Genomic DNA, 11,521 nt, shown 5'->3' with positions numbered 1-11,521 from the left:
ATTTTGAAGCCCCAAAAAATAAAGTCTGCCACTGTTTCCACTGTTTCCCCATCTATTTCCCATGAAGTGATGGGACCGGATGCCATGATCTACGTTTTCTGATTGTTGAGCTTTAAGCCAACTTTTTCACTCTCCTCTTTCACTTTCATCAAGAGGCTTTTGAGTTCTTCTTCACTGTCTGCCATAAGAGTGGTGTCATCTGCATATCTGAGGTTATTGATATTTCTCCTGGCAATCTTGACTCCAGCTTGTGCTTCTTCCAGCCCAGCGTTTCTCATGATGTACTCTGCATATAAGTTAAATAAGCAAGGTGACAATATACAGCCTTGACGTACTCCTTTTCCTATTTGGAACCAGTCTGTTGTTCCATGTCCAGTTCTAACTGTTGCTTCCTGACCTGCATACAGGTTTCTCAAGAGGCAAGTCAGGTGGTCTGGTATTCCCGTCTCTTTCAGAATTTTCCACAGTTTATTGTGATTGACACAGTCAAAGGCTTTGGCATAGTCAATAAAGCAGAAATAGATGTTTAGATGGAGCTTAAAGGCAGGACCAAGAGAATTTCCTGACGGATTTCCTCAGTGAAATCTGAGGGAAGGAGGAGTCAAAATGGACTCCAAATGGGGTGGATGGAGTCACCATCAACTGGGAGAGGCTGAAAGAGGAACGGAGTGCAGGAGGGATCAGACTTCAAGTTCGGACATGTGCTTCCGTTAGCTTTCATCAGGACACCTCAGGATTCTGAAAAGGAGACCGTGGCTTCCAGGTGCTTTGCTACTTGAACAAGCTGGAGGATGAGGGGCAAACGTCCAGAGTGAAAGAAGACAAATAACGCTGGTGCCAACCGGTGGAGCCCTTATGTGGAGCCGGGCACTGTGCTGGGGCTTCCCAGTGGTGACCTGCCTGATCCTGACAACCGCCCCGCCATGCAGATATCGCTATTACCCCAGCGTTACAGATGAGCGCCCAACCGTGGGGAGATGAAGTCACTAGGCCAGGGTCACCCAGATGGGAAGTGGCAGAGCCAGAGTTTGAACCCAGATCTGCCTGACTCAGAGCCCGCACTTATACCCCAGAAGCCCCAGAGGAGTCAGAAGATTCATTGAGCTGATGGACTTAAGCTCAATCTTTATTTTTTTAATATTTATTTTTATGTTATTTATTGAGCTGTTCCAGGTCTTAGTTGCAGCATGCGGCATCTTGACTTGCAGCATGCAAACTCCTAGTTGCGGCATGTGGGATCTAGTTCCCTGACCAGGGATCAAACCTAGGCCCCCTAGGTTTGGGAGCTTGGAGTCTTATCCACTGGACCACCAGGGAAGTCCCTAAGCTCGATCTTAAAAGACAGGGTTAGTAAGAAAGGAGAGAGTGGATCGAGCAAACACAAGATAAATGTCCAATTTCTTGGCCTTACTACAGGGTCCGGTGTGGCCTGGTCCCTGCCATCCTCTGCAGCCTTCCCTCTAGTCACTTGCTCGGCTCCACTGGCCTGATTTTGAGCTCTTCCCCTCACGCAGTTCCCACTATTGGAAATCTCCCTCCTATCTCTTCTCCTGGCTGAATTCTACACGTCTGGGGGTTCAACTCCAATGTCACTTCCTCCAAGAAGCCTTCTCTGATCTGCCTCTCTGCCATCTAGAACTAGACTTGTCGCATCTTCTACATTTGTGGAGAAAAGGGAACCCTCCTGTGCTGCTGGCAGGAATATAAACTGGTGCAGCCACTATGGAGAACAGTATGGAGTTTCCTCAGAAAACTAAAAATAGAGTTACCATATGATCCAGCAATCCCACTCTTGGGCATATATTCAGAGAAAACCATAATTCAAAAAGATAGATGCACCCCAGTGTTCATAGCAGCACTATTTATAACAGCCAAGAAGACATGGAAACAATTTAAGTGTCTGTCCATCGACAGATGAATGGATAAAGGAGATGTGGGGTATACACACAAAACAGAATACTACTCAGGCATTAAAAAAGAAGGAAATAATGCTAATTGCATTTGCAGCAAGGTGGATTATCATACTAGAGATGATCATACTAACTGAAGTAAGTAGCCCTTAGACAATTCTCATAATTATTGTGAAACTGTGTGTTCAGTATTTGCTTCTCCCATCAGACCAGTGCTGTCCAATAGAACCTTCTGCAGTTCCAAAGTGCTCTGGGCCCAGGCTGTCACAATGGGGCTAAAGCAGCCATGAACCACATGCAGCTACTGGGCACTTGAAATGCAACCAATGCAATGAAGGAACTGATTTTTCAAACATGACCTATTTTACCTACAAATCATATTTTATAATGTGTGTGCACGTGTCACTTCAGTCGTGTCCGACTCTTCGCGCCTCTATGGCCTGTAGCCCTCCAGGCTCCTCTGTCCATGGGATTCTCTAGGCAAGAATACTGGAGTGGGCTGCCATGCCCTTCTCCAGGGGATCTTTCTGACGCAGGGGTTGAACCCTTGTCTCTTGTGTCTCCTGCACTGGTAGGTGGGTTCTTTACCATTAGCCTGGGAAGCCCACTGTGTATTATACATGGACATGATTTCATATACCAACTACATAATTTAAGTTTAAATAGCCACATGTGGCTAGTGGCTACTGTATTGGACACTGAAGCTCTAGCTGCGAGCTCCTTGAGGGCAAAGACCATATATCTTATTTGGTTATAGAATTCCCCGATCTAGGATGATGCTCAGTAAAACTGTTAATGAATGAATGAATCAATGAATGGATGAACCAATCAATCATGTAGTCTGCATAATTTGTTTTCATGAAAATCATCCTAGAAAGGGGAGACACAGGAAAATCTGACTTGCACAAGACCTCACAATAAGGCCAAACTAGATACAAAATCCAGCCTTCTGAATCTCCTGTACGTAGTGCTGTGCCTGAGTGGACAGCAGCTGACAGGTGGAGGTTGTCTGTGGTCTCACATGAGCCATCGCGGAGCTGTTCACGAAGGTACCTCCAAGTCCTGGGAAGGACTGTTTCTTAGACATCCTCACCCCCTTCCCCCTCCCCTGACCCTGTAAACAACTTAGTGGCTTGTAATCTATTAACACTTGGCTTCCCGCGAGACTGAGCCTGTTCCAAGGTCCACTCTTGCCAATCCTCTACAAGGCACTCTGATTTTTAAAAACCCCATATTTCTCTCAGGCAGTCTGTTGCCGGCAGTCTGTGAATAATATACACAGGGTGTGGTTTAAAAAACACCTATGTTGTGATGTGAAATTCACTCAGATTTACACAGCCTTTCCTTTTTTTTTTTTTTAAATAGACAAATGTTAACATGTTTCCGGGATAATTTTGACCTCATTCAAATGTAATTTGGGGGTTGCGGATTACATTCTGGGGGAATCCAGCAGAAAGAGTTATACGGATTTTGTTTTTACAAACTTTTTTTTAGACATCTTCATAATCATAATTTTATAAATTATTTTTCAGATGTTCATATGTATTGATGTCCCTATCTGCCAGGCATTTGGCACACATGACCTCACATGATCTTCCCAATAAGCCTTTGAATCAAGTACTATTATGATTCCCATTTTATGGCTAAGGAAATTGAGTTTCAGAAAGGTTAAGTCACTTGTGCAAAGTCACACAGCCAGGAAGTGGCACAGTAGGGATTTGAAGCCTAGTCTGTCTTATTCAAGAGCCAATGCTCTTAGCTAGCACTCAATGGGGCCTCTCTAATAGATATTACATGTATTTATGTGTGTAAAAATCAGGAAAATAATCAAGAAACTTAACACTGGGGCTTGGGAAGAGAGAGACTTATTCTTGTGCTTCTTTTTGGACTTTATTCTATGTATATACTATTATTAGTATAAAAACTAAATTAATTTAAGCTTAAGTAAAATCCTCTTACTAGGTTTTACTTTTTTCTAATGAAGGAAGGACTTGTCACTCCAGTGTATGTCTATCTATTAGTAGATTAAATATACATGAATCTTTGAGTAATTTGCAAAGTTCACATGCCCTGACAGCATTTGAAAATTTAGTAAAACTGCAGTTCCAACATGTATCCTTATCCTGAATTCCAAATTTCATATTTTAGTTTCTGGATTATTTTTTTATTTTGGGGTAATAGGTTGGTTTTTAAACATATTTATTTTCAATGAAAATAAATGTTTTACTTGAGAGATCTACACTCAGGTACATACATTTTTATGGATTCATAGATCGACTTTGGATATTATAACTGGGCATCTTTCAGCATTTGTGAAATAATGCCGTGTTACATAAGACAGGCCATTTGCAGATCAATTAATAAAAGCGTAAAAGTAAACATTTCATTAATTAAAATTTTTAATGCAAATTAATTTTACACTGAATGAGAAGTAGACATCTCAATACCCTTCAGTACTCAGAGCCTCAGAGAGCTGTAGCAGTCACACTAAAAGTCACTTGGGAGAATTCCTCAGTGGTTTAGAGAGAGAGAGAGAGAGAGAGAGAAAATTTTAAGTCAAGAAAATATACATACTAACAATAATGTATCCTTTCCAACAATTCCAAAGGAGTGTCTGCTTTTACCATCCAAGTGACCAATGCTTCTAAAAATTAAAACAAAAACCCCATTAATGTTCTTTTTGTTGCTCCATCTCCTACTCTTGGAATTTGCTTAACAAATCGCCATCAGCTTGAGGTTGGAGAATTTTGAATGCCCCTTTACGAGCCCTTTCCATTGCTTGACCGTATGTCCCCAAGATTTTCAGAGCCAATTTGGAATCGTTAAAAAATTCCAGTCCTCTAAGCAGTGTATTCCTGAGTTCCCAAGGATAGCCGCTGACAGTGAGCCTCACTTAGCTAGCTGTTATAAAAACCTTTCATTCAGAAGAAGGCAAGAGGTTTCAGCAAAGATACACAGCCCTCTCATTCACACACTTCAAAAACATCGGGGACTTCGCTGAAGCCTCCTCTCTAGGAAGGAATCCCAGCTTTTCAGAAACCGGTTTGCAACATCAGTTATCATTCCCTTCTAAAAGACCTTGCAGGAAAATTCGGAATTTCACAGCATAGGAGAAGGGCTGGAAAGGACCCATGTCATTGCACGGACTCATAAATTCACTCCACATTTCCAAACAGCAGCTAACGCTTTCTTAAAACACAGACCCTCCCAATCCCTTTAGGAGGAAGAGCAATTCCAGGGGAAAATATTACACGCTTAGGTCCCCGTTAAGATTCTGACGGATCTGAAAAAAAAAAAAAACAAACCGGACTGAGTCAGAGATAACAGAGGCTGAGCCGGTGGGGTTGGGAAAATGGCTTGTCTCCTCCAGGCCTGAGTCTCTCCCCCTGAAACCGTTCCCTTTAAATTCAGGAAGGCATGCCGAGATGCTCCCCTGCAGGTTTTCTCTCTCTCTTTTTTTTAAAGAAAAGCCTGTCTGCCTCTGACTCGCCCCCAAGATACTCACGGCAGCTGCCTGAGCTGGAATAAGTCCTCCTCCATGTCCGCGCTGCGCCAGGACGAGCCCTGTTCATGGCCCTTACATGGTGGTGGTGGATGACGAGCGCGCGCTCGGGGGCTTCAGCGTTAGGATGCCGGACCCGCGCGGCTGCCTCCCTCGGTGGCAGCTGTTCAGGGGAGGGAGCCGCCAGGGACCAGCCCACGAGACAAAGCCGCCGCCGCCAGGAGACCGCGGCGAGAGTGGGCGGAGAGGAGGCGGCGGAGGGCAGAGCGAGATGCGCGGGGAGAGGGGGCGGGGAGAGCCCTTCTGGTTAGCGAAATTTACAGGCTCTCTGGGGCTGGTGGTGATGCTCTGGGGTGCCGACAGGGCGCCCGCCAGCCTGTGAAATGGCCGTCTGGGTACCAATGAGGGCTCTTAGGTTGACGATGCCTCTCTGAAGGTTTGTTGTGTATAGGGATTCATTTAAGGTTGCCTTCGATATTCTTGAAAACCAGGCAGCTGTCACAAATGCAGAGAATGAAAAACAGAATTTCCATGCGTTGAAGCATTGTTTATTGAGCACCTGCTGTCCGCCAGGGCGTTCCTGGTGGCTCAGGGGTAAAGCATCCGCCCGCCAAAGCTGGGTTTGATCACTGGGTGGGGAAGATCCCCTGGAGTAAGGAAATGGCAGCCCACTCCAGCGTTCTTGCCTGGGAAATCCCATGGACACAGGAGCCTGGCCGGCTGCAGTCCTTGAGGTCTCAAAGAGTCAGACGCGACTTAACCACTAAACAGCCAAGGTGATAGTCACTGGGTAAATGGTAAGAGATTAAGTTAGACATGACATTGTCATCACGGAGATGAGATCTTGTGAAATGAATCAAGAAAAAAAAATTGGGTAAGTTGAGTAGGAGAAAAGTCAAAGATCACCTGTTTATTTAAGGAGCATTTGTGAGTGATCTGTGCAGTTCTGGGGAATCAAAGATGAATAAAACCCAATTCCTGCCTTCAAATTCCTCTTTATCTTGTTCATTGAGACCCCTCCCTCTTCCACTAGAATGTCTACCCCCGCTCTGCCTCTGTAAGCTCCGTAAAGGTTTCTGATGTACCCCCAAGGGCCTGGAATAATAAAACTTTATTTATGGACACTGAAATTGAAATTTAATATTCCTCACTACACTCAACCCCAGGGCTTTGCTGTTGTGAGCACTCAATAAATGCTTGTTAAACTGAAAACAGACATCTTTCAAGTGAGGAGATTCAGTATCTTTTTTAAGCCATGAAGAGTTGGGATAATAATTTATATCAGAGCTGGCAAGTTGGAGGGTTATTGGTAAAGGCGTTAACTCACCCTGGTTTGCTCAGGACTTGAGTTATAGCACTGAAAGCTCTGTGTCCTGTAAAGTGCTGGGTCAGAAGCAAACCTTGACAATTGGTTGCTCTACAACTGTAAGCCAGAGAAGGGTTTTCATGCCTAAAGGGTTTTGAGTACCCTTAGGTGCAAGATTTCAAACTATAAGACTCTTTACATAAAACTATAAGACTCACAGGAGTAAGTCTTCATGACCTTCAATTAGGCAATGGTTTCATAGACACGACCTCAAAAAGCACAAGAGACAAAAGAAAAAAAAAACAGATATGCTGGGCTATATCAAAGTTAAAATCTCTTATGCTGCAAATAATACTATCAAGAAAGTGAAAAGACAACCCATAGAATAAGAGAAAATATTTGAAAATCGTATAACTAACAAGAGACTAACTCAAAATATGTAAAGAACTCTTGGAACTTAGTTCAGTTCAGTCGCTCAGTTGTGTCCGACTTTGTGACCCCATGAATCACAGCACACCAGGCCTCCCTGTCCATCACCAACTCCCGGAGTTCACTCAGACTCACGTCCATCGAGTCAGTGATGCCATCCAGCCATCTCATCCTCTGTCATCCCCTTCTCCTCCTGCCCCCAATCCCTCCCAGCATCAGAGTCTTTTCCAATGAGTCAACCCTTCGCAGGAGGTGGCCAAAGTACTGGAGTTTCAGCTTTAGCATCATTCCTTCCAAAGAAATCCCAGGGCTGATCTCCTTCAGAATGGACTGGTTGGATCTCCTTGCAGTCCAAGGGACTCTCAACAGTCTTCTCCAACACCACAGTTCAAAAGCATCAATTCTTCGGTGCTCAGCTTTCTTCACAGTCCAACTCTCACATCCATACATGACCACTGGAAAAACCATAGCCTTGACTAGACGGACCTTTGTTGGCAAAGTAATGTGTTTGCTTTTGAATATGCTATCTAGGTTGGTCATAACTTTCCTTCCAAGGAGTAAGTGTTTTTTAATTTCATGGCTGCAGTCACCATCTGCAGTGATTTTGGAGCCCCCCAAAATAAAGTCTGCCACTGTTTCCCCTGTTTCCCCGTCTATTTCCCATGAAGTGATGGGACTGGATGCCATGATCTTCGTTTTCTGAATGTTGAGCTTTAAGCCAACGTTTTCACTCTTCTCTTTCACTTTCATCAAGAGGCTTTTGAGTTCTTCTTCACTGTCTGCCATAAGAGTGGTGTCATCTGCATATCTGAGGTTATTGATCTTTCTCCCGGCAATCTTGATTCCAGCTTGTGTTTCTTCTAGTCCAACGTTTCTCATGATGTATTCTGCACGTAAGTTAAATAAGCAGGGTGACAATATATAGCCTTGACGTACTCCTTTTCCTATTTGGAACCAGTCTGTTGTTCCATGTCCAGTTCTAACTGTTGCTTCCTGACCTGCATACAAATTTCTCAAGAGGCAGGTCAGGTGGTCTGGTATTCCCATCTCTTTCAGAATTTTCCACAGTTTATTGTGATGCACACAGTCAAAGGCTTTGGCATAGTCAATAAAGCAGAAATAGATGTTTTTCTGGAATTCTCTTGCTTTTTCCATGATCCAGCGGATGTTGGCAATTTGATCTCTGGTTCCTCTGCCTTTTCTAAACCAGCTTGAACATCAGGAAGTTCATGGTTCACATATTGCTGAAGCCTGGCTTGGAGAATTTTGAGCATTACTTTACTAGCGTGTGAGATGAGTGCAATTGTGGAACTTAGTAATAAAAGATAAATAACTCAATTTAAAATGGGCAAGAAATATGAATAGATATTTCTTCAAAGAAGACATGTAAATAGCCAATATGCACTTGGAAAGAAAAAGTGTAACAATACTGCAATCAAGATACAGAATGTTTCCATCATCCCCAAATTTCATCTCTGGCTGCTCAGACAACCGCTAATCTGCTTTTGTTACTATAGGTTAATTTGTATTTTCTAGAATTTATGTAAACAGAATCATAAAGTACATATTCTTTTCTGTCTGACTTCTTCATTCAGCATGGCTTTGAGATTCATAAATGTTACCATTTTTTAATAGTGCATTCTTATTTATCTCAGAGTAATATTCTATTGTGTGATATGCTACATTTTACTTATTTAGTCATCAATTAATGACCATTTAAAATTTTCCAAATTTGGAGCTCTTATGAATAAAGTAACTGTGAACATTCATATACAAGTCTTTCTGTAGATTTGCATTTTCATTTCTTTTGGATAAATAAATATTGAAGAGTGAAATGGTTGGGTCACTGTGGTAGGGTTATGTTTATCTTCATAGCAAACTGCTAGCTTTCCAAAGCATTTACTGTTGTTGTTTAGTAACTAAGTCGTGTCTCACTCTTTGTGACCCCATGGACTGTAGCCCCCCAGGCTCCTCTGTCCCTGGGATTTCCCAGGCAAGAACACTGGAGTGGGTTGCCATTTCCTTCTCCAGGGGATCTTCCTCACCCAGGGCTGGAACCCACATTTCTTACATCTCCTTCATTGGCAGGCGTGTTCTTTCCCGCTAGTGCCACCTGGGAAGCACACGTATCATTTTACATCCCCATCAGTGATGTATCAGAGAGTTCCAGTTGCTTCAAATCCTTACCAACAAGCAGTATTGACCATTTCTTTAATTGTCATCATTCTAATATAGTGTACCGTGGTGTTAATTTTTGTTTCCCTCATGACAAATTATGTTGACCATATTTTCATGTACCTATTGGCCGTTTATGTATCTTTTTTTGGTGTGCAATGTCTGTCCAAATATTTTGACAGTTTGGGGAAAATTGTGTGTCTTCTTACTGAATTGTAAGATATCTTTACACATTATGGATACAGGTCGTTGTTAGATGTGTGTACCTTTAAAATTTTCTGAAATTTGTGTCATACCTTTTCATTTTCTTAACAGTATCTTTCAAAGAAAATGTTTAAACTTAAATAAGATTGAGGTTACCAGATATTTTTTCTTTTCTAATTTGGGCTTTTGTGACCTAAGAAATCCTTGGGGTATTTATTTATTTATTTGGCTGTGCTGGGTCCTAGTTGTGGCAAATAAATCTTTGTTTATCTGAAGGTTGCAAATATTTTTCTCCTACAAGAAAACCTCCTTAGAGAGTTTTATAGTTTTAGCTTTTATGCTTCGGTCTGCGATCCATTTCCAGTAAGTCTGAGTGTTTCGTTGCATTCTTTCACAATAATATGCCCTCTATATTTTAGGTATCCTTCCTTTTCTCTTGATCTCTATGGGTGATTTGGCCATGGAGGAACAGCGTATCTTGCAAAACTGTATGAATGGGAAGACCGGAGACAGGGCTTGCGTTCTGTGATAGCATTTGTGACCTTAGACAGGCCTGGGCACCTGTGCGTGGCTCAGTGTTCTCATCTGTAAGAGTGGCGCTGATCAGACCTTAGCCTGCCTGCTGCCCAAGAAGGCGGTGAGACTGGGAGGAGATGCTACAGGTGCCCGCACTTAGAACTGGTCCAGCTTCAGAGAAAACGAGGGGTGCTATGGCTCTTATCATTTTCAAATAATCTCTGTTTCTATATCTCAGCATTTTACCTGAAATTGAGTGTGCTACACTTCATTCTGAGCGTAAGGAAGATGATTTTAGGTGATACATGGGATAAACAGTTATCCTACTTAAAATAAATACAGCTCCTTATTTTTATACATATTAGAAAAATGTATGTTGTCCAGATATGAAAACAAATTAAAAACAAAAGAAAATTTAAAATATTTATGTGATATAGGCACCCCAGTTAAAAAAAAACAAAGCTAATTAGATTAAATAGTAAAGGTGATGTTTGGATATGACCACAAAAATTTAGGATGTTATCCAAACAACAGCAGTTTGTCAAAATACAGAAGCGTGAGTATCACACTGATACCTTCTAATACATTGGGCTGAGATGGAGCCAAGAACGTGCACCCTTTTTTGTTGTTATTTTCATTCATTTTAGTTTTTAGATTCCACATATAAGTGAAAAATATACAGTATTTGTCTTCCTCTGTCTGGCTTATTTCAATATCTGTAATATCCTTCAGGCCCATCCACATTGTTGTAAATGGCCAATTTTTGTTCTTTTTTATGGCTGAGTAATATTCCACATCTTTATCCATTCATCTGTTGATGGACACTTAGGTTGCTTCCATTTCTTGGCTATTGTGAGTAAATGAATAATACTGCTATGAACATTGGGGTGCATATATCTTTTCAAATTAGTATTTTTGTTTTCTCAGGATATATACCCAGGAGTGGAATTGCTGGATCATATGGCAACTCTAATTTTAGTTTTTTAAGCAAGCTCTATACTGGGAGAAATATCAATAACCTCAGATATGCAGATGACACCACCCTTATGGCAGAAAGTGAAGAGGAACTCAAAAGCCTCTTGATAAAAGTGAAAGAGGAGAGTGAAAAAGTTGGCTTAAAGCTCAACATTCAGAAAACGAAGATCATGGCATCCGGTCCCATCACTTCATGGGAAATAGATGGGGAAACAGTGGAAACAGTGTCAGACTTTATTTTGGGGGGCTCCAAAATCATTGCAGATGGTGAGTGCAGCCATGAAATAAAAAAACGCTTACTCCTTGGAAGGAAAATTATGACCAGCCTAGATAGCATATTCAAAAGCAAACACATTACTTTGTCAACAAAGGTCCGTGTAGTCAAGGCTATGGTTTTTCCTGTGGTCATGTATGGATGTGAGAGTTGGACTGTGAAGAAGGCTGAGCGCCAAAGAATTGATGCTTTTGAACTGTGGTGTTGGAGAAGACTGTTGAGAGTCCCTT

At 42.1% G+C, this 11,521-nt stretch overlaps 1 protein-coding gene across 1 annotated transcript in view; it reads right to left on the bottom strand.

Moving 5' to 3' along the window:
- The window catches only part of SVOP (SV2 related protein homolog (rat)), a 73,454-nt gene extending 67,819 nt beyond the window's left edge, over positions 1-5,635 (bottom strand). The window contains 1 exon segment of the mRNA XM_010828677.1: positions 5,416-5,635. Coding sequence (XP_010826979.1) covers positions 5,416-5,450 — 35 coding nt within the window. The 5' untranslated portion in view covers positions 5,451-5,635.
- Between the last annotated feature and the right edge of the window lie 5,886 nt (positions 5,636-11,521).

Source organism: Bison bison, unplaced genomic scaffold (genome assembly GCF_000754665.1).
Source record: "Bison bison bison isolate TAMUID 2011002044 unplaced genomic scaffold, Bison_UMD1.0 scf7180017864495, whole genome shotgun sequence".
In the NCBI taxonomy this organism is placed as follows: Eukaryota; Metazoa; Chordata; class Mammalia; order Artiodactyla; family Bovidae; genus Bison; species Bison bison.
The sequence above is the reverse complement of the archived record's forward strand: the minus strand, read 5'-3'. Positions and strand labels throughout refer to the sequence as shown.